Raw genomic sequence first — 27,060 nt, 5'->3', positions numbered from 1 at the left:
AGCATGCCTCCCTCTCAGCACAGGGCAACCTGGAAGGGGGACTGTGCTCATCCTACAGATGAGGAATGGGAGCAGAGGGAAGAGCCTCACCCAAGAACATACCACATGCCCCCAGGACCCACAGCTCCAGTGTGCACACAGCACTGTGGGGCATGCTGCTCCAGGGCTGTCCACCAGCTACCAGCTGCTCCTCCCGTCCCAGGTGAGGAGAGGTCAAGCAAAGGAGGGGATAGTGGATGACAAGATGCTGCGTCAAGCCCTGGCCTGCCACCAGCACCGCCCCCCCCCCCAGCTCCTCTCTCACCACCTCAGCCCCACGAGCTCCTCACTTCCTCCGCCCTCCCCCCACACCCAGAAGCTTCAGATCCACCTGGCCCCCATCCTAGTGACACTTGTCTGGGTGCCATCTCCCTGAGCCGGCTTGTTTCCACCCATCCTACATTCAGGCTAGCTCCTGCGCACTAGTGTTCTCTGTCCTGCTACGTGACCCTGCCAGGTATCTGTAGTCCCTACAGGCTCGGAGCCAACCTTACCTCTTCAGCCAAAGGGATGTTGCACTCTGCCCTCCATCCCTCCCTCCTGGGGATGGGGGACACAGAGGCAGTGTCTGGCACCCCCTGGGGGACTACTACTCCCTGCCAGGCCCTGGGAGAACCAGGTTTCTGTTCTCGGGGTCACTCGCCTGCAAGGAGACAAGCAGCACAAGCCACCCCAAGGCTACGTGAGGACGGGGGTCTCCTGACCGAGTGCTCACCACAGGTCGAGCCTCAGACAAGGAGTTCTAAACCCACATGCCACTGGAATCACAATAGCCCTTCACCATCTACATGCATATCATCATTTGACACTCACATGTGGGGACAGGTTCAGAGAGGTTGGGCACTGGTTCAGAGTCACAAAGCAGTAAGGTCAGTATGGCCAGAACCTGCTCCCTTGGCCTGGCTGGCTCTGGAGCTGGTTGACTCCTCCTGGCTGTACAGAAGCCTGGAGCAGACAAGTGACACTTGTGCCTTGCACAGCTCATGACCTCACTTCATACTTTATCCACTTCCTGTAAGATCGAGTCAGACCAAAGGAGGCTGAGAACACGGGTTCATCACACCTAGGCCAGGAAGAAACTGTGTTGAGTACGTAGTTCTCTGGAAACCGGCCCTTGTGGTGCTCTCAGGAGCACACTGAGGCCCGGGGAGGGCGGTGAGGGGTTGTATACCAGGCCCCTGCCAAGTCTCTGGAGAGAGACTAGGGCAGCCTGGAAGGGGGACTGTGCTCATTCTACAGATGAGGAATGGGCTCAGAGGGGAGATCCTTGGGGCAATGTGTGCTCCCCGTGATCTCCAGCTTCCTCGGCCCTGCCCTGGGAACCCCACAGTACCCAGCATCCCAAGCCCTCTCCAGAGCCCCATGAGATGGGCATTGCCATCTGTAGCTGACAGGCCATGGCACTGAGGCCTAGAACAGGAAAGTGGGGGTCGCCCTCCCTGACCCCCCCCCCAGGAGGAAGCACTCCTGGGTACATCAGAAGCTCTGTGGGGTTCCATGTGAGAATACTGTTAAAGGGACCCTAGCGAGCCTACACCAGATCCTCAAGAATTCTTTGCACCCAAAAGAGCCTTGTGCCCCTTCTGGGACTTATCAGTACCCTATGCAGGAGAGCGCCATGAGTCCTAATTGCTCACAAGGCACCTGGACGTGCAGCACACAGGCCTCTGACTGCTGTCCGGGCAAGATGGCAGCTCATCCACCTCAGGGCCACCCCTGAAAGCTCACCCGAGAACCAAGTGGTGAGCACTCTGTCAGCCTTGGGGGCCCAGGAGGCCATGCTCACCCACAGTATGGCAGGAGCCCCAGGGAGCAGGGAGAGGCTGGTCTAACCTGTGGGCTGGCTGCTCTGGTCAATCCTGGGGATTGGAGTGCCCCTGTCACCTGCCTGGGTGTTGAAGGGCATGCCCCAGCCTGTCCCTGGAGAAGGACTGATGTTAGAAGTGGACACGCTGGCCCCGGGCTGCACATGGGCCCAAGCGTCCTCAGCCTCAGGGCAGGAGGAGCCCCATACCATCAGGGTGCCTCGTTGCCTTTCCAAGGGATGTCTGACCTTAAATCTCCAGAGCAAATTTTGACAATTGATCATAAGAAACTAAAAGTCCTGGGGATGTTGCCTGGTCACCACAGGGGCTTTCCCAGGCAGACCCTGGCTTTCCCCACTCCAGCTCCAGGATCGGTGGGCCACCGTGCAGAGGATGATGGTGGCGAGGGCCACAGGTAGGTGGCCCTGAGAGCTACCTCCCCACCACCAGCCCAAGGCCCCGGTTTTAAGGGCCAAGTCTGAGAAATGTGGACCCGTCATGTCCTTGGCTGCTGCCCACCCAGCAGCCCCTGGCATCTAATGGTGAAGCAGGTGGGCCAGGGCTCCACCCTTTTTCATGTTGAGAAGTTGGGTGGGGGGAGGTGGGGGGTGGGGGCCAGTGATTCTCTTTGCAACCCCAATCCGGCCCTACCTCCCCACGCTTTGCTGGCTGGCCACATTTATTCTCTACACCACAGCCATTTCTAAAATGCAAACTGCTTGCTGCCCTTAGGTTAAAGGCCTGGCCTCCCCCGAAGCCCAGGGATGGTGACCAAAGCCAGAAGGAACTAGAGAAAGTGAAACTGAATAACTGTGGCCTTGTCTGTGTGCGTAGCCCCTGTCAGGAGCACGTGATGTGAGGAGGAGGAGGGTGAGGAGGGTCAGAGGGCAAAGTCCGAACTGTCTCAAGGTGTCAGCATCGTGTGAGGAACAACAGAGGATGAACACTGGCCCACAGGGCAGACATTGTCATCCTGCGTTACCAAGTAGGAAGGAAGACGTGCCAGGTACCTGGGCGTGGAATCCAGGCCAATGGGTGAATGTGTGTATGTCCATAAGCCTCTGTGTCAGCATGTCCTCGCCCTGGGGCAGACCAGCAGCAAAGGCAGACAGGACACTGTTCACCCTCTCCTGGACACTTTCTGGTCACCGCAGCAGTGCCGCCCCCTTAAGCAGTAACCACAGCCTTCCTTGGAAATAGGTGCTTGGCCTTTGGGTCATGAGGCCGGTGAGTGTGAGCACTCCCGCACATCCCCACTACCAGCAGAGGTGGGTTCCGGGCCCAGTGAAGCCACAGCCTAGATCCCAGAGCTGGGCTGCTGCCCAAAGTGCTGCCAGCTGAGCTGCCCAGAGGGACCAGGTGGCCCTAGTGGCCCCTGCAGCCATCCCTTCTCAAGACTGGAGCCAACATGGACCCGTAGGTCACTCCTGGTTCCTTTCTGTTGGCTGTTACCTCAGTCCCCACTTGACCTAACCCCATCTTCCTCCTTGGCTGAGTCTAATGCTGCCTTTAGGTGGCAAGAATTCTCAGAGTTAACAGTCCCAGTCCTCAGCCTTGGAGTTTTGAGCTGCTAACTGGTTTGGAGGTACAAGTCTTACTACTGCTCACCTGCCTCCCTGCTGTGGGACACCGGCTCTGTGTGACGTGTGCCTGGGCGGCTGCTCTGCCAAGAGCATGCCAGCCCAAGACACTGGGCCTTCCGGTCTCATGCTGGCCAACTTCTTCTCCCCTCCTAGACAGCTAAGACAGCGAAACATGCTTCTCCTCCCCAGGTATACAGACCTCCAGCTACAACCCCACTTCATTCTCTCTCATATGCTAGAGCTTCTGGTACCCAGAAATTCTTTAGACTGTGCTTTATGGCTACAAGGTATCTTTGACATCATTGAATCCAGCTGTTTTGCCTGTTTGACCACGAGTGAGGACAGTGGTGGGGAACAGGGAAGGGACACGCCCAGGGAAACACAGCCCGGCTGCTCTGGGCAGCACTCGATGCAAGCATCCCTGTCCCTCGGGCTGTCTGCCTCGACAGACAGCCGTGCCCGTGCCACGAGCACCAGCACGTGGGCCTCTGGCATGTATACGTTCCTGCCAGTGCCTTACTAAGAGGGAAACGGCCGCCTTGGGAGGGCCACGTCCACATCCCAGTCATCGCGAGGCCGCCATGGACGCCAGGGCTCTCACGGGCAGGCACTGCTGCAGCCGCAGTCCACATCAGCTCAGCTTACCTGGCACTTCCAGCCTGGGGATCAGGAGCAGAGCTGGCCACAGAGGGAGAGAACCGAGGACGAGGCCAAGGGACAGGGCACAGGGCAGCTTCCTGGGGAAGACACGCCAGCATCTGGGCCAGGTGCTGTTAGGGATCTCCCCGGATGGGAACATAGGAGAGATGGAGAGACAGGTTGGGGGGGGGGGGGGCTGGGACATCAGGGACAGCTAATGGGACCACGTGGAGGGGCCTCTATGAAGAGAGAAGGGGGAGAGAGGCAGGGCAGAGAAGGAGGCCAACAGGCTATGAGGCCTCTCGGGGTAAGCTGGGTCTTGGGTGTGATTGATGGGGACCATGAGAGCCTCCTTGGAGCGAGATGGCGCTTACACTGGGCTCCTCTGAGTCCACCCCCACGTCAGGGCTGGGAATGAGAGCTGTGTCCAGGTTTCTAGAATCGCCCACTCTTTGGAGGACTGCTGAGCTGCTTCCGCTTCATCTCAGGAGGGAAGCCTGCATCCTAGAAAAGCCATGTCTGACATGCACACTGAGAAAACTAGGACAGTCTTATCTGTCGTCTGACCCCGGGTTCCTAATAAATGGCCTTTGTGGGCTTGGCAGTGGGGAAGGGAGGCAGCTCTGGCTCTTCTGGCTGGTCTGCTAAGTGAGGGGGCAGTATTAGGAACCTCAGTAGAGTGAGGTTCAAGCCATGAGTGGCTGTAGTGGCCTGGCACCTGTCAGGTGTCTTCCCTGGGTAGCCCGACACAGGATCCTCGTGCAGGGAGAGGCCCAGCTGAATGGGCACCAACCACAAGATAGAGGTGAGGTCCTAGGCATAGCTGGCACACCTCTGTGCACATTTGTGTTCCCAAGCAAGCCCACCACTTTCTCCTGGTCAACGATGGCCACAAGCAGAAGCCCTTCACATCTTGTGTATAATAACTCAGAAGGGGAACCAACTCGTCCAGACTCACCCTGCAGAGCAGAGCTGAGTCTTCAGCCTACAGAGGTACTCCCAAAGCAGAACACATTTGAGATGTGACCAGAAGATGGGACCCAAGGGCAGCACCCCTCCCGTCCCCTCTCTAGAGTGATGTGCAAACTGTTATCGCAGGATGCTCTGCTGGCCCATGGCAGAGGGTCTATGCTCAAACACAGCACTCTTCTATGAGCCGAGCCACACCAGGCTGCAGGGGACATGTGTCTAATTCCTCTGTGGCCAGGACCCACCCTCCTCCAGACTCCCCTCTGACACTCCACAGGGCTCTTTCTAGCCCTACTCCAACATTCTCCCTAACCTCTCTAGCCCCCAGACCCTTCTCCAGGCCTTTCCTCTACACTGCATAGCCCACTGCTCTGAGAGCTGCCCGCTTGACCACAGCACTGCTACCAGTACACCCGTGGTGGGTGTACTACCACAGGACAGAGCCAGCCTGCTGACCATAGATACACATGGCCTTGAGGACAGGCCCAGTCACCCTCTCTACCCCTGTCTGCCTTGAGCCCCGTCAGGACCCTCACACCTCACACGCCTCCCTTAGTTCTCTCTCCTGAAATGCCTTCTCCCTGGTCTGACAATCTGAGCAACTTCCAGGTCAGTCCAGGCCTCCAGGAGCACTCCTGGTTCCCTGCCCCCCTTCCACTCACTGAGAGGCTGGTAGATACCCCTCTCCTGCACCCACGGCTGAGACTCACAAAATAATATACTCTGGGTGCCTGGGCTAAGCGCTGGGGATGAAGCTGAAGGCAGTGGGCTCCTGTGCCCCGCTCGGCTATCTCCTGTCTCTCAGGAGAGGGGGCCTCACCTCCCACCCTTGGGACCAGCCTTCCATTTCAAAGGCCTCCACGGCACCACCTCATTGGGTTTCCCACACCCCTGCAGCAGGGCCAGGTTCATTCCCCACCTGTGAGGAGCCTGGGCCTGAGCCTCAGCCAAAGCAAGGCGTGGAGCCCAAGGCTAGCCCCCTTCCTCTAAGTAGATCCAGGTGGGTAGGGAATAAAGCCCGGCGCTGGCCTGATGGGGCGGAGGCGGCCAGGTCCCGACAGATGCTTCTGCTGCCTGGGGTTCCCGTGGCCAGTGCTGAGTGGGCCTCCCCTGCAGCCCAGAACTGGCCCTTACTTGTACTTGTCCTATGTGGGGAGCTGGAGGAGCGGGCTGTGGCTGGACAGAATCTGTGAGTCTGTGCTGTCGCTGGGCACACAGCGATGGGCTGGAGTTCATGGGGAAGTTCCACCTGCTCTGACATACCTTAATTTTAGACTTCTTGTACATACTCAGAGACCAGCATTTTAAAATCTGTCTTTAATCAACCAAATTCCTATAGTTCCTTCAAGAGGCCTTCCCAATTGGTTCTGATCCATCTCACCTTCTCCTCCACTGACCCTAGTGAACCCCGTCACCCATGTGCCTTATGTCACCAGGGTCCCTTCCCCCAGCTCCCTCCTTCTCCTGCAGGGACCCTTCTGGACCCTCTCTGGGTACAACAACTGCCCCAGGGTACATGGCAGGCAGTACCATTATAACCTCATGAGGCAGGTCTGGTCAGCCCCAGTGTGCAGATGAAGAAACTGAGCCTTACCAAATCTGACTGGCTTGCCCAGGGCCACCCAGCTGTATGGGTGGAGCCAGGTTGGGAGCAGGGCCAGGGCCTGCCCTTGTGAGGGAGTCCTTGCTCCGCCCCCAGGGGTACTGGTGGCCACAGCCTGTCACCATGGAAACCAGGCAGGGACTCCTGGAGCTGGAGCTCTGGTTTGGATTTTAAACCCAATTCCGCTCTCTCAGAAGCAACTTGGTCAAACTTTCCAAAGAGGAACAGTGGAAAAGAAGGTGGGGGGGAGGAGGAGGAGGAGGAGGAAGAGGTGAAGGAGGAGGAGGAGGCGGTGGCAAATTTCCACACTGAAGCCACCCCAGAAAGTACGCCTGGCCACTGAGTTCGGGACACCTTGTCTGGGTTGGCAGAATGGTGGCAGGGCAGAGACCCCACAGCCTCTCCTCTCCTGGGCTCCTGCCCCTCCTTCTTGGGAGCCTGGATAGGGCGGGGTGGGGGGGAGGGCGGCCAAAGCAGGTGGCACCCAGCCCTTCCTGTCCGCTAGAGAGGCTGTCCTTTCATGTTTCCCAGCGGGGCATGTGTGAGAGGGTTCTTTTGGAAAACAGGCTGGAAAACCACTGACCTCATCCACTGGCCCACCTTTGGAGATGGTGAAACTGAGGTCAGCAGGGGCCAGGACCAGGAAGTCAACAGCAAAACTATACTCTGAGGTCAGGGCACCATCCATCTGGTCCAGAATGGGGTACACAGGGCAGATGTGTGGATCAGGCCCAACTTGGACCAGGCATGTGGTACCCCCCATCCCAGCCATGCTTGAGTGCCCCCTGCCATCTACAAGCCCCAGCCACACCTGTAGCGGCTCCTGGCTTGAGGCACCCCCATACAAGGCAACCTCGCCATCATGCACAGAAGATGGCTAGGAATGTGACCTTCAACTCTGGGGCTCAAGAGCAGCCCGGGCCCCCAGAAAGCTTCAAGCAGCCCCGTGCTCACAAGAATCCATCGTGAGCAAAACCTGGCAGCCTTATCATCAGATATGCTCTTGTGTGGAAACATCTCTGGGCCATGGGAGGTACTGTTTGAGCCCCTCACAGGGGTTCCTATGGCCTATGGCCAATGCCCATTGCCTCAGGAAATCCATCCCCCTGGCTTCCACTCGAGCTTGGGCTGCCTCAGATGGCCAAAGGCTGTGGGCAGCTCACCCCCGGGCCCCCAAGTTCCCTCAAGGGAACCAATGACCTGCCTGAAGGGACACCCAAGAAGCCCTGGCGAGGAAGGGGAGGCAAACGGGCAGGGAGTAGATGCTAAAGGGCTGCTAAATGGGCACAGCTCTGGGGAGGGCAGGCAAAGGCAAGCACATACATCCTGCCCTTTCTTCTGTCCCCACCCCTGTCGCAAGACCCCTTTGAGACCCTCAACTGCTCTCCGCCCCTGCCACCTCCCACATCTGGAATCCTCCCTGGTTGGATGATGCTACTACTTCCTGTTTTTATCATCTAGGTGGGTTTTTTTTGGAAACAGAATAGGAATGTTCAATGGTGACAACAGCCCAGCAGTCACCAGTTGCGGCGAGGGCCAGGCAGAGCAGCCACACGCTCTGGTAGAGGTTAGGCCCAGAAAAGGCCACATCCAGGCTGCACAGGGCTACTCCTTGGGGCTCAGATATGTGGCCTGTGACCACCTCAACACAGGGGTGGCACCACAACACTCTTTTTTTTTTTTTTTCAACGTTTATTTATTTTTGGGACAGAGAGAGACAGAGCATGAACGGGGGAGGGGCAGAGAGAGAGGGAGACACAGAATCGGAAACAGGCTCCAGGCTCTGAGCCATCAGCCCAGAGCCTGACGCGGGGCTCGAACTCACGGACCGCGAGATCGTGACCTGGCTGAAGTCGGATGCTTAACCGACTGCGCCACCCAGGCGCCCCTAACACTCTTGAGTGTTAAGTGCTGGACACTCCCACCTCCCATCTCACAGACGAGGAGATGGAGTCTGAGCAGTCATGTCCCACCCTGGTACTTCCACACCCTGGCTCTGTCAGCGGGTAGGCTGGGTCAGCGGGTAGGCTAGGTAGGACGGCACCGTGGCAGGGAGCTAAGCCCTGGACTCATTCCCTACGCCACCACTCCCCGGCTCAGTGGCCTGGGGCTTGCCAGCTCTGATTCCTCATCTGCAAACAGGGTAACGCAGCACCCCTCCTTCCTGCAAGGTCTGGATGGGGCCAGCTGCTTGGAGCCTAGCGAGCAGGATGAAATCCAGGGTGGAGGTGGGCAGTCATGTCTGCAGGCCCCCTCCTGTCGGCCCTGGGCCCCACGACCAACAGCACAGGCTCTGTTTGGGCTCTGACCTCAAACCTTGCCAGGCCAGGTGCAGGCTGGGTGTGGGTGGGTATGGGTAGGGGCAGGGAGAGGTCTGAGCTCTCTGAAGCTAGGCTCCATGGGATGGGAATCCCAGGCTGAGGGATGCTGGGCCTGGGCTGTCACTGTTCTCAGCCTCAGCTTGCTCATGAGATGGGGATCATGGGGTTTCAGTGAAGAGTAATGAAGGAGGTGCCTTCCACCCCCGAGATTCTTTGCACCCATGGAAGCAAGCCCTGTGGCCTCCCTCCCCTCCCTGGCGGGGGCCCACTCACTGACATTTTTTCCCATCTCAGCTTAGGAGCCAGGTCATACCCACCAACTCGCCCCCACATCCTGAGGATGGGGCCTAGGGAGGGCCTGCCAGGGAGCCTCCTCATCTTCCTGGCCCTGAGATGGGGTGCCTACAGCCTCAACAGTCATAGCCCTCCCTCAGGCTCTCCCCTTGCTCCCAGCCAGCCTCAGGTCCTTGGTCTGAGTGAGCCACCTGCCCTGTTCTGCTCTCCAAAGCCTTGCCAAGGCCTCCTCCTAGAAGTGCACCTCTTCCTGCTGCCCTCAGCACAAGGGTGCTGCCCCTCCAGATGGCACTCCTGGGCCTGGGGCAGTGTCCTAAAGGGATAAAGCTAAAAGCTCGCTGCCCAAACTGAGACAGTTACGTGCAGTGCCTCAGAAAGATGCGGCAGGGACACTTATTCAAGAGCAAGCCTCTAAAAAATAACTTGCAGTGGGAAAAGAAGTCCACACTGGAAAATGTTCTTCTCTTCAGGAATGTTAAACAGCAAGCTCCTGAGTGAGCACCCCCAGTGGCTGGGTGGAGGGGGCTGTGGGCTGAGGTCAGTTCTGGACATGTACACAATCACTGCCGGCCCCCTGGGCTGGCCGGAAACTCTGGAGTGGAAGCTGGACTGCAGGATGTGGGTCCCGGGCCTGGACTCCAGTCTGGGATCTGCCATTTGCTGGCTGTGTGGCCCACGGCAAGTCACAGCTGTGCCACCCGCAGGGGTCTCTGCACCCCTGCATGGGACCGGCACGGTGGGCAGTTGCGGGACTATCATGGTGTGTGAGATTGCGAATGCCAAGGGCTTAAACACATCATCTCCCTCTGCCCAAGCGTCCTGGCACTGCCACAGCTATGTATCCATATCTGAAGATGGAAATTGTCTCCAATGGTCAGAAAAGACTGTACTCTGGGGGATGATCATCTAAAGGCTGCTTACACTGGATTATTGGTGGTTTTTAAAAAATTCTAGCTGTGAATGAGGGCAGCTGGGCTGGGGCAGGGATTGATGATTGTGCTGTGGTCCTGTCAGGGTAGAGGCTTGGTTGTCCTGTGGCCTTGTCCCTACTGCCCCACTGCATGCCAGCCCCTTGGGCCGGGATACTTGCAGCTTCTCAGGTGGGAACTAGCCCCTCCCCACCTGCCACTTCTTGGGCTCAGGCTGTCATCACAGACAGGGAGGCAGGGATGTGGACGGGAAGGCCTCCAGCACCTGCTCCAGGCTGAACCTGAGCCCAGCAAGCCGGAAGCTGTGAAGTTCAACAAGGCTTGCAGAGCTTTGCAGGACATGGGAAGGAAGGAGAACCCAGGGATAAGCTAAGAAGCCACACAAGTTTGCTAACCTTTTTAAGACTCTTAAAAACCGGACCTTTTTTCCCTGGAGAACTTGAAGTGAATCTTTTGTTTACTTTTGCAACTGGCCCATAGATCATCTCAACAATGCTAAAAATAGCACCACTGCAGCCATTTCTACTACAGCCAAGGAGCTCAGATTTCCTCAATTTAAACTTTTCCCTTCTTTTCTGTTCTCTAACTCTCACCATGATGTGACTAGGTTTCCTTCCACCCCGTTGACGGCGCTGCTGCTCGGCTCTGGGGATCTTCGTGAGGATGAGGGGGAGGCCAGGACACCTACCACAGTCCCCTCCACCGAGGGCAGGGCCAGGAGCAGAGCCTGAGCCCGCTCCTTGCTGGCCAGGTGGGATACCCGCAGCCACTGGGGACTTGGTACCATGGGGGGAGAGGAAAGCCACAACAAACTTCAGATAATTTCCTCTGAGAATCAGATGATATGGGTGCATAGGCAGTAGTGAGATGATGAGCAGTGGCCCTTCAGCGGCATCCTGGCGTCCCACGGTCACACATGTAGACCTGGGGCCCACGCACTGGGCAGGAATGTGTGGGACAGTGGACCTGGTGCAGCAGAGCAGAGCTGAGCTCCAGGCCAGGCCCACCCCTGCCTGTGTGCACCCCCATCCTTCCTGTCCCGCATCCCACTGGTCTGTGGGGGCCCTGCGTCCCTCCTCTGCCTATCTCTAGGGCCCATCCACTGGCTGCCATGCCCACTGCCCCAGCTAGGTTCAAAATGCCTGGGTCCCAGCTCAAGTGCAGACTTGCTGGGGAGCCAAGCCTCAGCCACCATAGCATGACTGCTGGCAAGTGCTGCTGCAGAGGCATCCCACTCTCTTTGGTGGCATCCTCTCCCAGTCCCCAGAGCAAGCACATCAGTCAGGGAGTGGCCTATGAATAGGGCCTGAAAACAGGGTCACAAGCTCTGCTGTCCAACAGGGGAAGCCAGGTCAGACTGGTGGACACAGGGTAGGAAAGGCCTTTTGATTTTGACAGCTCATAACACCTGTTGGTGTCAACTTCCCCTTCTGTACAATGGGGATAATAATAGTATCTTAACCACACAGACATGCTGTGGAGAATCAAAGGCGGCACCCCAAATAAAGCCCCCAGCAAGTGCCCATAAACGGGGCCAGTCCTGCCATTGCCAGGGCCTGGCCGGGCACAGATGCTCTGGCACTGTGGCAACAGTGAAAGCCTCCACTATTACTGTGCTCTCCTCAGGAGCTGCAGCCCCTGGGTGGAGCTAGGCAGGGACTGTCTACCACAGACAGGTGGCCCAACCCAATCATGCCCACACATGCCCACACTGGTATCCACACCAGGCAACAGTGCAGTCCCAGCCCTCTGGGTGGCCCTGGTCTATACCATAGCCCAGCCCTCATCCACCTGTAGTCCCAGCCCCACCTGCTGGGGCAGGGCTAGATGCCCATGTTCCTGTGCCCATTGCTACACCATCCTCTCTACCTAGCCAATGAACCATTTGGGCAACACTGCTGCTTAGGCCAATCCCAGTGTAGGGGCCAACCTTCCCTGGTTTTCCGTTCTTCTTCCCTTATGTGTGACCACCAGCTACCACCCATGGGCTTCAGCACTACATACAGTGAGGCCAACATTCCTCCTCCAACACTAACTGGTCATGGGACCTCAGCCAAGGTACCTTACCTCCTGGCACCTCCATGAAATGGGCCTGCAGACACTGGACCTCACTGACAATGTAACTGGCCCAGGGCCTGGCACACAGCAGGTTTAACAAAGGGGCAACACATTCCTAGAGGTGTGGGCACGGGGACAAGCAGAGGTGGAACCAGAACTTGTCACAACCAGTGCTGAGAGCAGAGAAAGTGACATGCGCGGACTGACTTCAGGAAAGGTGTGGGTCTGTTGCCAACCAGGGGCTTCCTATCCCGACGTTCCCTGGCCCTGACCCGAGAGGGTGGGCGGGACTCTGCACTGGAGCGCCCCACAGGCTGGAACACCCTACGCTAGCGCTCCTGGGGCTTGTTTACTGCTGGGAGGCAGGACAAATGTGCCGCTGTCAGGGGTGGTGTAGGGTATAATTAACTGGGTGGAGACCAACACCTCGTCCCTGGGTCGTGCCTTAGTCTTCCCTGATGACTGCCTGTTGCAAAAGGCCCTGAACTTGGGACTGGCATCTGGGGGTGGGTGTCAGTGACTCAGCTCCAGGGGTAGGTGCAAGTGAGGCAAGAGCTGCCCACGAGCCCACCAGGCATGGTGCCTCTTGGGAATTAGGAGGGTGGTGGGAAAGAAGGGCCAACTGTGGCCCTGCAACAGGAAGCAGACGTCTTGGGCACAGACCCCAGGGTGTGGCCAGAGCTCACCCAAGTCAGGATGGTGCCTATCTCCCCCACTCTGGGGCTGCTCAGTTCCCAGTTAATCCTGTCCCAGAGAACCTTCGAGGGTGGGAAGAATTCAGAGTCTCTAAGCACGCCTCGCCTGTTGGGCACTGTGCCAGAGGGATGTGCTGGGATGCTTTTCTAGATGAAGTCCCCGCCTGGGAGTGCCCAATGTGCCGGATTCCAGAGGCTGTGCCCTCTTCAGCACCACTGGCCTCTATCTGGACCCCTGGCTCTCTCCCGAGGGCCAGGGCACTGGTGGAGGTCTGGCCTGTACAATAGGCACTGTCTCAGGCCCGGCCGTGCATTAGGCTGAGAGGCTGGGCTGCCTGCCTGGGAGGTGGGCCTGCTGTGCCTGCCCCTCCCTAATACTAGGTATCCGCTCACTGGGTAGGTAGAGGGGGGCTCCCCAAGTTCATACAGCCAACTGGTGGGGTTAGAGTAGAATGGGTGTGACTGATTCTTGCCTGGACAGATGGAGTGCTGGAGGTTTTAGAGACCTTCTCTCCTTCCCCCCAGGTCTGGTGGGCAGCTCTCCCACCAGTGGGCTGCCTAGCTTATGGGGGCCTTTCCTCTCACATCGGGGCCCTCAGTGAGTACTCAGGCTCCAGGGCTGGCAACCACATAGCACAAGTGCTTAAAGAACAAAGACAGCTCGTGATGACTATATCTCCCAACACTTGAAGCAACATGGAGTCAGGACAAACAGAACCACAAGGCTCATGTGGTGGCTGCTGGGTAGGAGTGCACGCCAGAGCCAGGGCCAACAGAGGGACTAACCATGGGTACAGGAAGGGGCTCGGCTTTCCCAGTCACCCCATAGATAGGCCAAATGAAACCAATGGTTTTGAGTGCAAGGAGGCGGCAGGGAGGGGGCTGGTAGGAGGGAACCTGGGCAGTTGCTGCAGAACTATCTGGCTCCTGACGTGTAGAGGCACTGGTTGCCGAGGGCCTGTGACTGGGCCTCCACTCTCAGGCACTTGCCCTGGAGACTTGCACAGGTGAGGAAGGAGACCAGGGAAGGCCATGTTTTTGTACCAGTGGAGAACTGGAAGCTACCGCTCCACTGGGAAGAGGGCAGGTAGGTGGGCCGGAGGACAGACAGGGGAGTACTACGAAGCACTGACCAAGGGAGAGTGAGCAAGACCTGCGTCCACAGGCACCAAAGGCCAAGCCAGGCCGCACAGAAAGGGGCCCATGTGGTGGGCAGGGACGGCCATATCCGCATTTCAGGCTGCCCCACTCGAGCGAGAGCAGGGCCTGGAGCCTCCAGAGGGCCCTGGCCAGGTGACAGATGGGGCTCCCACCACATACTGTCGCCACACCCCTTCTGGTGCCGGCACTGCCCTCCACTAGCACCACTGGGATACACGATAAGCCCTAAAGCCCCATGCAGGCTGATTCCTGATCCTAAGGGTGAGTTGTGTGATGTGCCAAGGGTGTGCTTGGTGGGGGCTTCTATCCACTTATTGTGACCCCCCTGCCAACAGGCAGCCTTGTGGAGTGGCCAGGGGCCGAGCCCACCCAAGAGTCTAAAGTCTGTGCTCTTCTCAGTGGCCCCAGGGCCTGGGGACCTGCCCTGGGTGCTGCTGGCCACGGACTGCTTGCCTGAGCTGCAGGCAGACCCCCACGTAGGGCGAGAGTGGCTATGGGGGCACTGTGGCAGGGCAGCCAAGCCCCAGCAAGCCAGCATCTCACCTCTACTCCCTCAAACTCCGGCCACAGCCGCTGCCCACCCTGCACAGTCTCAGACGCAGGAAGCAATGCTAGTTGGGCCCTTGGTTTCCTTTGCTTCTTTCACAGTGGTTGGAAACTGGGTTGAAACAAGAAAAAACCCTGCCTACTAAAATAAGCAAACATTTTGGGAAAGGAGAGAGAGCCATCTCTGGCTTGGTTACTATGGGAACGTTTCTGAATCAACTACAAGAGGGAGAGAAGTTCACTCTGGACAGAAAAGCCCAGCTCTAGCCTATGTAGGCCCACCTGTCCAGAGGTGCACACACCTGCATAGGAAGCTGTAGAAGCTTCTGGGCACTCAGAGATGAGCCCTCAGCTTCCACAGTGTGCTTTGAGCCTGCTTTCCTGGCCCCCTCTGCCCAGAGAGGTACAGTCCCCTGCCACGCCCCCCTCCCCGCCCTGCAGCCCTCTCAAGGCTAGCACTGGCTCAGGAGGGCTCATATGTCCCCCAGGCGCAACCCCCACCTCGATGCCTCCTGTCCCGGGCTTCCCTGTCTTCCCAGCCCCTGTTCTGCACAGCTGGCCTGAGGGGCCACCTCTGAATCACACAGCCACATGCCTCCTGCTGGTCCCGCCCGAGGCTGTCAAAGAACAGGCGCCAGGGCCCAGGCCAGGCCCCGCCGGTGCAGGGAGGGCTGCAAGACCTCAACCAACAACGTTCAACAACTCTGGCTCTGTTTTGGCAAAGACCAGACGGTTCCGCCTGGTGGGAGAGGGCTGAGGTAATGAGGCCCTCAGCTGGGGCTCCAGCCCGCTCCAGAGCTGGAGCCATGGCCCAGGAGCTCCAACCTGCTCGGCAGACAGCCCGCAAGCAGGGCTTTTCCACGGCAGAGGAAGGGGGTGGGCTGGGAACCGTTCCCTCTCAGTCAAGTTGTGGAGCAGTGGGGCTGGAGATGCGCCAAGCTCATTCCTCTCTCTCACATGCTCATCCAACCACACTGCTGCACCCTGCTACACGCCACGTCTACACTGCTACAGGGCCCCCGCCAGCAGTGCAGAGGGCCCGATAAGCCCCATGTGCAAGGAGACCCCACGAGGAAAGTCACACTCATCCGCCCTTCAGCACCCATCGCGTTGTCTAGCCCTTCACACAGTGTTGCCTCAGGCATGGCCCAGCCTTGAGGAGATCCCCCCAGAGGTGCCTCTAACCCCGAATCCCGGGAGGCCTCCCTGTCTTGTTTCTGGCAGAACAGCATCTACTCTGCCTCCAGCACATCCAAGTTCCTTAAGGGTTCCCTGCCTCTCCCATGTGCCTGACGGTGTCCTACAGAGGCCCTGCACGGAGGGACAGGCATGTGGGGCTCTACTGTAAGCCTGCAAGTATCCTGTGGCAGGGGCATCACAGCAGCCAGCACTGGCTGGACCAGGAGGACATGCCCAAAGACCATCTGTTACGCGAAAAGGCACGAATGGAAATCAGTCTATAAACAGCAAGCACCTCCTCTGGGCCAGGCAAAGACAGCTAGGGACTCAAAGAGGAACATGGCACAAAGACATGGACAGGAAAGCCTACCACAGCCTGCCTGGGAGCCCAGAGACCGGCCCCACGTATGTGCCCACTCAAGGAGACTGTGGCCCTCACATGACACAATACTGGGTGGCAGCTCCAAATGTGAGATGGCCTATGCTCACAGGGAAACTTCTGTAAGACTTAGCGTCAGCAAAAAACCCCAAGTTGCTGAAAAGCATGTGTGCACGTACACACGCACACACAATTTTCTCAAGCTGCATGACAAACTTGTCTGATTTTGCACACACACCCCTGAAAAAGAGAACAACCCAACCATGCAACAGAAGCACCTCTGAGAAGGCCACCTGTTCCATTGTGTGTCTGGACTGTTTGCAGTGACAATGTGGTCCCATGTGACTCACACAATTTTCAGAAATTGTCATTAAAAAATAACGGGAGGTTTAAAAAAAAAAACAACAAAATGGGACATCTGAGTGGCTCAGTTGGTTGAGCATCCATCTTCGGCTGGGGTCACGATCTTCGGGTCTGTGAGTTCAAGCCCCGCATCAGGCTCTCTGCTGTGAGCTCAGGGCCTGCTTCAGATCCTCTGTCCCTCTCTGACCCTCCCTGGCTTGTGCACTCACTCTCTCTCTCTCTCTTTCTCTCTCAAAAATAAATAAAGATTGGGGCACCTGGGTGGCTTAGTCAGTTGAGTGTCCGACTTCGGCTCAGTTCATGATCTCAAGGTTCGTTCAAGCCCCACGTCAGGCTCTGTGCTCACAGCTCAGAGCCTAGAGCCTGCTTCGGATTCTGTGTCTCCCCCTCTCTCTCTCTCTCTGCCCCTCCCCTGCCTGCGCTCGCTCTCTCTCTCAAAAATAAACAAACATATATTTACAAATAAATAAAGATTAAAAAAAATAATAATGGGAGGGTCCCCTAGTCCAGGCCCTTGAGGATGATGAGGGGGGCTGCCCAGAAAGCCCCTTGGGTGAGTGACACCAAGGATTGGCAGCCCAAGACAGTGGGGTCTTTGAGGGACAGCAGGCCAGGGTGCCAGATGCCCCTGACTTCACCCTCCCTATACCTCCTCACAAGTGCTAGTAGCCTGGTGCCTTTAGCACCCAGGCTAAGGCATCAAACCCCAATGCACACTGGCAGGGAGAAGAGCCAGCCTGCTCCTCCCGACCTACAGCCCCAGCTGTCAGTGACATGGCCCCATCCCAGCAGAGTCAGCTGAGGAGGCCCTAAATGCTCCTCTGTAAATATGGCAGGCAACCATTCCCTCACACTTGGTCACATCTGCTAGACATATTTGCGTGCTGAGAGCGCACAGGGTCAGCACTCTCTGGGTATGAGGCAGGGTGCATCCACCCTGAGGGTCCTCCCACAACAGTGGCAAGGACAGGGCAGGGTGGGCTCAGCAAAGGCCATCCTGTCACCAAGAAGCTGGGAGCACCTGTCCCTTGAGTACAGGGATGCAACAGGGGTATAAGTGTCTGTTTGGCCTCGGGCTAGAGAAACATGAGGAGCCCCAACCCACCTCCACAGAGAAGAGCTGAGAGAGCAGAGGTGGCCAGGACTTGGGCTGGAGAGCATCCGAGGGTGGTAAAAGCAGCGGGTCATTGGGGAAGCACAGAGAAACAAACAGCTGATACAGAGGAGGTAAAAACACCCAAAACATCCAGTCCGTGCTGGGTGTAGCCTGTATCTGCAGGGGCTTCCGGCTACAGGGAGGCACTGCCTATGTGCCAGGCTCACCCAGGGCTCTGCCAGCCTCCTCTCCCACAGGCAGCCTGACTGCCCTTCTACAGAACTCATTTTCTAGATGGCCCCAGAAACCACAGGAGCTGCTACGGGGAGTGAGCCCAATGGGGAAGGGGCCTGGAGCACCCAGCTGCCAGTTCAGATGCGCTCCAGCTCTGAGGTGCCAGCCTCTTAAACTCTATCGTTTGGAAGGGTAAGCAGTCCACCCATGAGGAAGAAAGGGAGGTTGGGTCTCTCTTTACAACATTACTGCGTAGTCTTTGAGGGCAAATACCAGCAATGTAAGAGGGGAGAAGAAGGGAAGTTCTTTTCTTTCTTGAGAGAGGGAGAGAGAGAGTACACGCAGAAACAGGGGAGGGAGCACAGAGCCCAACGTGGGCTCAATCCCATGACCATGAGATCATGACCTGAGCCAAAATCAGGAGTTGGACACTTAACCAACTGAGCCAACTAGGTGCCCCAGGAAGCTGTTTTCTTGAGCACTTACCATATGCCAGATCCTGAAGTAGGGTCGCTATACCCCATTATATAACTTGATCCCTACAATACTCTTCAAGGCAGGTAGTAATGGTAGCTCATTTTATAAAGGAACCCAGGGAAGGGGAGCCTGGGTGGCTCAGTCGGTTAAGCATCAGACTTCAGCTCAGGTCACGATTCATGGTCCGTGAGCTCAAGCCCCATATTGGGCTCTGTGCTGACAGCTCAGAGCCTGGAGCCTGCTTCAGATTCTGTGTCTTCCTCTCTCTCTGCTCCTCCACTGCTTGCCCTCTCTCTCTCAAAAATAAATAAACATTAAAAAAATTTTTTTTTTTTTTTTTAAATAGAGGCACTCAGGGAAACTAGCTAGCTGCCTGGCTCTGACTTCAATTTGGCAGCCACAGAAAAAAGGTTTGCAGAACACTGACAAAGAGTTCTTACGAATCAATAAGGAAAGGACTAACAACCTAATAAGAAAATTAACAGGAGTAGAAATGGCACCGAAAAAAACTAAAACTGTAAAACTGCTAATGTGATATCATGGGCAATCCCACTAATAATAAATGAAACATGCTAACACTTTTCACCTACCAAAGAGCAAATAAATATGAAAAAAAGTAACAGTGTGGAAGAGGTCTGAAAAAAATGAATCTAAGTTTAGGAACGTGGGCTGGATCTTTGGATGGTACTATCTTTCTTCTAGAACTTTAAAGGCACCACAAACTCTTTGACCAGGAAATTGTTTCTAGGAATTTACCCTCTGAATGGATCCCCAGATTGGCAAAGATGTATATGTGAAACACGGCAACAACAAAAGACTGGAAACCACCTAAATGCCCATCAATGAGGGATGGGCAGGTAAGTTGTGGCACATCCACACGTCGGGAATACTACGCAGCTACTAAAATGAACGAACAAGTTCTAAAACACTCTCCAAGATATGTTCTTAACTCAAAAACCAAAAAACAAAAAAAAAAAACCAAAAAACAAAGGTCAGAAGAACAAATACTTAGTCCTTTGGGTACATTTCTGCTCACTGGCTTATACATAGGCAGACACCCTCTGCAAGGACACACGCAGGATGAGGAACAGTGGGTGGTAGCTGTGGCCTGGGCATCTAGGCAGGAAAGAGTTTCTCTTTCTCTGCCAATCCTTGGTCCTGTGTAGACTGACAGCATCTACTGCTTGTCTATAAAATACCCACAGAGAGAGATGGTAAAGGCAGGGCTCCCAGGCTCCATGGCCCCTGCCTGGCCACTAGAAGGTCATAGCCTGGAGAGGGGAAGAGCCACGGACCCAAACATGTTACCACCTGGCTGGCTCTCAGTGGGGAGGCCCCTACTGCCACGTGCCTCAAGAACCAGCCTTTGACACACCCCTCCAGCCCCAAGACCTACTCTCCTCAGCTCCTGTCTAGGCCAACCCCACCCTTCAGTTTTTATACACATAACAGGGAATCCGGGAAAACAGAGAAGCAACCATAGCTCAGAGGGTCTGGGTAACTTGCCAAAGCCACCCAGCTGGGAGCTGGCTGTCCTGGGAGGGGTGGATGGAGACTTCCAGGTGGAAGAGTGAGGGGTCAGCTATCTCTGTGCAGGACATAGCAAATGAGGGAAGGCTGGGCGCAGGTGGGGTGGCCAGGCAGGGTAGATGTGGGCTTAAGGGGGCCTCAGGGATGGAAAGCAGACAAGCCTTGGTGACAGGCCATGTCCTGGCCAAGGGGTGGGTCTCTATGCCACATAGAATGTGGTCTCTATGCCACATGCTGGAAGGGCACCGAAAGCCCAGCACTGTCCAAACTTGTTTTTCAGGCAGTAGACACGGCTTCAGTCAGAATCTCCTAGGTGCCCAAGACCACATGGGGGCCGACGGAGCTGCTCCAGAGGAGCAGACCATGAGCCTGGAGCCCCTTCACCACTGCCTGCTGTTGCCCCAGAATGCCTGGAGCTCTAGAGAACGCACAGAGCTTATCCATGCCTCTACCCCACAGACAGGCAAACCAGTGCCCAGAGAGTGCAGCGACTTGCCAGAAGTCACTCGGCAAGCACGGCCCCACTCCCGAGTCTGGCGCACTCTCGACTGCGCCACCCTGCCCGCCCTCTGAGGATGCCGCAAAGCCGTGGTCCTGGGAACACCCGCCCAGGGAGGCCATTCGCACACCTCCAGCGCAAAGCAGTGCAGCAAGCAGCCTCGGAAATCAACAAGGCAAAGTACTCACGTTGAAGAAATTGGTCTTGTTCCTCTCGCAGAAGAGCCCCTGTGCCGGCATGTGCTGCAGTTGTTGCCACGGGATACCGCTGCCTAGCAACACGTCGCGGGCCCACTGGAGGTTCTGGGGAAACAAGAAGTAGGTTGGAAGTGAGTGTGTGGGCAGCTCGCGGCGCCCACGGGGAAGGGAGGCAGTCCCCTCCTTCCTGGCTGTGTTGGCAGAGCGGCGATGAGCAGCGGCTCCTGCAGACACCGATCCCACAGCTCCAGGCAGCTCTGGCTGTGGGCTTTGATCATCTGGCTGTGGGGTACATTTCCGGAACTGATTTCCTGCCTAGCACAGCTGACTTAGGAGAGTGTGGCCTCGGATTGCCCAAGAAGGGCACAGATAGGGACCCTGCACCCGGATCAGCCTTGAAAAACTGCTACATGGACCCAGTGCCCCACCTTCTGTCAGGGGAACCCCTGCTGTCCCAAAGGGTCAGCCCTGACTTGTCAGGGTGTCAGCAGTACTTATTGTACCTGGTGACACAGCCACCTTGGGCTTAGAAGAGCTGATCTCTGTAGGACACCAGGGGTCTGAGTACCTGGGAGGGGAGGGGGGCTCCATCCACAGTGCTCAGGCCAGTGCTCTCTGGGCAACGGCGCCTCTTGGAACCCAGGCCCAGGGGGCCTGGTAGGGTGGGAACAGGGGCCTACCAGCCCAAGTGTGAGAGGCTGGGTATACGCCTGGCTGCCTTGGCCTTCTCTGGGGCCTTGTCACTGACTTAGAGAGCAGCCCTTCCCCACTGCCGACCTGGCCTGCCACCTTCCTCTCTCAGGTCTTTCCCGTGGAGACTCCCATGGCCAGGACCACAGCCAAGCACCCTGCACGCACCATCTCACCCCAGCACCCGGACAGTGTGGTCTTACAAGGGAGAAGCCAGCAGGGGGCAGAGCTGGGACCAGAACCTGGACTTCCCCACACCAGACCCTCCTCTTTTGAGCAGTGCCCACCCTCCCCAGCTAATCAGTACTCCTGCCCTACCCCCATCCAGGTCCCTTCCTTGCCTCTCTCACCCCTCGTGCCAGGCCTTTATCACCTCACATCCCAACTGCTTAATGCCTTATACTTCTTGGCCTGCAAGTCTGTCCTACCTGCTCCCACTCTGCTCACTACTGGTCAGGCTAAACTTAAGAAAGCCCCCCCTCATCACAACTTCTGGCAAAAGTGCAAACACCAGCTCCCTGGCTTGCTGGCTTGGAGCCCCTGCTGGCCTGCCCTTGAGCCTCTGCTCCTACCCCTGCACAGAGGGATATGCCACAGGGGTTGCTGTCGGAGACCACAGGAGACCCGTCGGAGGTGAGGGCTCCTCCACACCCAGCACCAGACAGGACTCCATGGGAGTCATATAGAAACGTGGGACATATAGAAACGAGGGTCCCTCTGAGAGGGAGACAAGTAAAGTTTCAAGCACACATCTCCTGGATGACACCCTCACAGCTAGCTCTTCTGTAGAAGCCCGAGGGAGAGCATCATCTCCTGGGGGAAACCTGGATGATTAAGTCTGGCAGTGACTCTCAGGCCATTTTCTACAGGGACGTGGCCTGGCTCTGGGAGTGGCTGAAGGCTGAGGACCTGTAAAGTCGAGGCTGCCTTTGCCCAGCAGGTCTAAGCAGGTTCAATGTGGGGCTGGGGGCTAGAGGGTCATGGGCAGCCCGACACATATGAGAGCAGGGCCAATCCCAGGTGGACGAGAGGGCACACACTGTCCACAGCCCTCTGCACAGCCAACCCCTCTAGCCTGAACTCGGGAGGCTTGCTGTTTGCTCAGAGCCCTCCTTGAGCCCAAACACCTGCTCAGACACATCTGACATGTTGAGATCAGGAGCAGGCTGAGACTCTGCCTCTCTTACAGACTCCAATCAAAACACCAAGGCAAGCCCAGAGTAGGAATCACACCAAGGGCCGTGCGGGGGCTGCTCTCGCTGAGGCTCAGCAGCTGTCAGGGAGCAGCAGCCATAGCGATGGTCTCCTGAGACATCACTTTTCCAGCACTCTCAGGTCTTTCTAGGGCCTCGAAGACTGATGCTACAGCCATTCATGGTGAATGATTAGGCTTCCTGAAGGCTGAGGTACCTCCTCTCTGCCCCCTTGTGGGGGAGGCAGAAACAGGCTAAGGAGGGGCTACCTGGGAAGCAACAGTCCCTGACCCTTGACCAGGAGCACAGGGGCCACTCTGCCCCACACAGGAAGAGTGAATACTCAGTCACTCAGTCCCAGCCTTCAACTTTTGAGCTTCAATGCCCCAGGGGGCATGAACCTGCAGTTCACATTCCAATGTCCAGAGCTGTGCCCAGAAGTCTGGCTCAGAGACCCCGCCTCCCAGACCAGTCCATTCAGAAGCCTCCTGAGGTTGGTTACAAGCTTGGCCTGATGCTTCTGCCAGGGGAGGGAGGGTTAGCCATGGACGAACTGAGCACGAAGCAGGGAAACAGCATGGGTCGGGCGTGCTTCATTACAAGAATAAAATCCAACTCAGATTAGTTCAAGCTGATCAGGGCTCCTCTGGGCTCCAGGACACAGGATTCAAAGAGAAGATAAAGCTTCAGACCTCCAGCAGGAAGAGCAACAGCTCAGGAAGCCCAGGAGTGAGGCTCACAACCTGTATCAATACTCAGCCATGATCCCTTGGTCTCAGTGCCACTTGGTTCAAAGTCTCTCCCGGGTGAGATGTGAGAGGCTGCCAGTCTAATCAGCCACGAAGGAGACCCTCACAGAAAGGGATGTGAGACAGAAGACCAATACCTGCACTTTGAACATGACAGGTGAGCCCACCTGACCGTGACCATGGAGATAGGGCACAAAGGAGACCCACCTCTGGTCCAGCCTAAGTAGGTCAGCGAAGCCCCTACAGGAGACGACACCAGATGGAGCTGCAGTACACCCAGAGCCATGCCATAAAAACCTCTTCTGGGGCTCCTTTGGGACTTATGGGAAGTACCCAGTTGACCCCTTTAAAAAGTAGCAGCAGTCTGAGGGGGGTGGGGAAGTAAGGCTCGAAGAAGCATCTCCATGGTGGCTGTTCTCTTAAGAACATCAAGAAAATAGGGGCGCCTGGGTGGCTCAGTCAGTTAAGCGTCAGACCTCGGCTCAGGTCATGATCTCACGATTTGTGGGTTCGAGCCCCGTGTCGGGCTCTGTGCTGACAGCTCAGAGCCTGGAGCCTGCTTCAGATTCTGTGTCTCCCTCTCTCTCTGCACCTCCCCCGCTCACTCTCTGTCTCTCTCTCTCTTTAAAAAATAAATAAACATTAAAAAAAAAAAAAAAAAAAAGAACATCAAGAAAATAAAACCCAACAGAGACTTCCATGTGGCTGGGGACACGTGCAAGAGAACAGCACCAGGGCCAGGGTGGAGAGAGTGAGGGGACCCTGCTTCCCTGAGCCAGGTGTCATTCCAGGCACTAAGGCTATGGGACAGGGACACACATCCCTCTATGGCTTCTGTTTCTGCTACCACTCTGCAGCTTCTCCCATGACATCTGCACCAAGATGGCCCTTCCCACTGGAACAGTCAGGCGGAAGGTAGAGGACCAGGAAGGGAGGTGGCTGCGGGAGAGGTCCCAGCACTTTTAGAGACCTGAAAATCAGCCACTTGAGAAGAGTGCAGAAAGCATGGGCCTGCCAAACCCGATCAGGATTGTCAATTAGCCTCCTGCAGACTTGGCCCCCACAGACCGGCAGAGAGCAAGGCTCCCCAGCCATCTCCCTGGCCTGCCAGAGAGAGCTGATCGATGGCAAAGGCACACAGTGTCCAGACGGCTCAGAAGAGACCTTAGCTAATGCATGTCTGAGGCCCCGGGTGGGAGCTGATAGCGATAAAGAAACCTACCCAGTAACTGACAAGTGCCAGGCTGGGAGGGGAGTGGAGGGGCAGGGAGAGCTGACCCACCATGACACACCTATACTGCAGTTTGCCCTGCAGCTTCATGCTATGGGAAGGCGAGAGGCACCAGGCCACCTGGCTAAGAACAGCACAGAACTCCTCATCCTATGTAAGTGCCACTTTACCAAAGAGGAAACTTAGGCTCAGAGAGGTCCAAGAGTTGGTCCGAGGCCCCCAAGTCAGGAAGTCAGTGGCAGAGCCAGGCTTGCACTCCGGTCCAGGAACGGAGGACTCCAAGGCCTGGACTTTTTATCGTGCACCCTCACCCCAGGGTGGGCAAGTCACTTTACAAATCTGCCTGGGGTCATGCTATGTGCTTGAAGCCTAGCTGGCCACCAGGGACAGCTCCAAGGCAGCCTGGTCTCAGGCCCTGAGCAAGCTGTCAACACGCCACTGGCCCGGAGCATCGGCTTACTGTCACCTCTGGGAATGGGAGAAACACCATGGGGCCACTTGCCAGATAACAGCACCAATCTTTCTGGGATTCATTGGCCCCCTGAGGCTTAGTGCACACACCCTCCTCCGACAGATGGCAGAATGCACTATGCCCTAACAAGGGGCAGATGGAGGGCAGAGCCCTGCTGAGAGGCAGGGAGAAGAATCCCCAGAAGCATATGGTACCTCAGTGTCCTCCACCACCTGTTGCCTGGCATAAGACAGAGGGACCCTCCTGACTCCTCTGCTTGAAGGCCTCAGCTCCCTCAGAGTGAGAGCCAGCTCCATACCTCAGTTTACCTGCACACACTCAGGCTCATCTCTCTCCTTCCCCTCCCCCATCATGTGTGGCTCTCCAGCCACACTTACCTCTGCCCCTACTTTGGTCCCTGCAGGTCTCTCAGCCAGGCACCATCTCACCCACCCCCACCAGCCCCCCTAATACCATCCCACAGTCCCATGGTCACCTTAAACAGCCTCTTCTGCTGACTCTCTGATGCTTTTGTTGTCTGCCCCCTCTCATCTGTCAGCCCTGTGAGGGCAGGAGCACCATGTGACTTCTTGACTGATGGCTCCTCAGGGGCTAGGTCAGCAGGGGTCCACAGAAGGAATACGACAGATATTGGAAAAAGAGTGAAAGGAGCGAGAAGGTCTGAAGTGCTGAGAAAGGAAGGTATGGCAGTATGTGGGGGGATGGGGGGTGCGCCCAGGACTGGTGCGCCCAGGACTGGAGGCAGGAGTGCTGGAACAGAACCATCACCCTGGGCTCCTTTATTCAAGGAATCTATAGGAAAAGGGACTGCTTGGGAACTCATGTGCTGGGCAGACTGGAGTATGAAGTCTGTCTTTCTTTCTTTTTTTTTTTTTTTAATTTTTTTTTTCAACGTTTATTTATTTTTGGGACAGAGAGAGACAGAGCATGAACGGGGGAGGGGCAGAGAGAGAGGGAGACACAGAATCGGAAACAGGCTCCAGGCTCTGAGCCATCAGCCCAGAGCCCGACGCGGGGCTCGAACTCACGGACCGCGAGATCGTGACCTGGCTGAAGTCGGACGCTTAACCGACTGCACCACCCAGGCGCCCCTGAAGTCTGTCTTTCAAGACACCCTTCTCTGTTCTTCCTTCAAAACAGTAATTCAGAAGCCCTAGGTTTGCCTGGCAGTTCTCCACAAGGGTATGCAGTGAGTGGTACACAATGAAGTTTGTTGAAGGAATAAATGAATGAGTGCCTGGCAGTCTTGGGAGAGTCCTATAGCCTCCTGGAGCCCTGGTTGCCCACTTGAAGGATGCGGGTGGCGGTGACCATGAGGCCACTCTTAGGGTCAGTTGGAGAACACCAACGAGAACAGAGGAAAGCAGCTGTCTACAAACGCACTAAGTTCCCCACCTGTGTCCTGGGGAGAGCACCCCTGCCCATGCAGCCCCCTCCCCCTGCCAAGCCGGGCCTTCCCACATCTTCTCCAAGAACCTGGACTTGCCCTTGAACTTGGCAAAGTGTGCCAGTGCTCATCCTCTGCCCTCCCCACACCGACCCGAAGAGCCAGGACAGAGGTGCACCCCCTGCTGCTGGGTGGGTCTGACCAGCCAGCGGCACCAGTGGGAGAGCAGAGAGGAGGGCAGGGATGAGAGCAGAGCATTTATCCTGAGCTCCCTCCCTCCGCCCGTGCTGAGGGTCGGCCACCAAGGACCAAAAGCTCTGACAGGCAGCCTGCAGCTGAGGCGCCCCAGGGCTGGCCCAGGGCCCTGCACTAGCCCTGCCCTGTGGGTTCCTGGTCTCCACCCAGGCCACTGTAAATGCCTCCTTCATTAAGGGTCTTCAGATTAGCAGCAGGATGGAGCCATCGAAGGCCTGTGACTGGCAAATCCCTTTACTCTCTACACAGCAGCCAGTCTTTCACACACAACCTTGTGGTAGCTCTCACCTCACTTCAAATGCTGCCCCACAACTCCCCCCACCGCCCGATCAGGCCCTCAGGAGCTCTGACTGCATCTTCTTCCCCTCTCCTCGCTGCCCAGCCGGTCACACGGGCTTCTGGCCCACCAGGGCCGCTCCTGTCTCAAGGCACATGTGTTGGCTGTGCTGTCCACCCAGAAGCCTCTCCTTTGGCTAGTTCCCTCACC

At 56.7% G+C, this 27,060-nt stretch overlaps 1 protein-coding gene across 10 annotated transcripts in view; it reads right to left on the bottom strand.

Annotated features, from left to right (window-relative positions):
- The window catches only part of CABIN1 (calcineurin binding protein 1), a 156,702-nt gene that overhangs the window by 26,512 nt on the left and 103,130 nt on the right, over window positions 1-27,060 (bottom strand). For all 10 annotated transcript variants that reach the window (XM_045458949.1, XM_045458954.1, XM_045458948.1 and 7 more), the window contains one exon: window positions 20,588-20,701. In XM_045458949.1, coding sequence (XP_045314905.1) covers window positions 20,588-20,701 — 114 coding nt within the window. The remainder of the gene's footprint in view (window positions 1-20,587; window positions 20,702-27,060) is intronic.

The sequence above is a fragment of the Leopardus geoffroyi genome, chromosome D3 (assembly GCF_018350155.1).
Source record: "Leopardus geoffroyi isolate Oge1 chromosome D3, O.geoffroyi_Oge1_pat1.0, whole genome shotgun sequence".
NCBI classification, from domain to species: Eukaryota; Metazoa; Chordata; class Mammalia; order Carnivora; family Felidae; genus Leopardus; species Leopardus geoffroyi.
The sequence above is the reverse complement of the archived record's forward strand: the minus strand, read 5'-3'. Positions and strand labels throughout refer to the sequence as shown.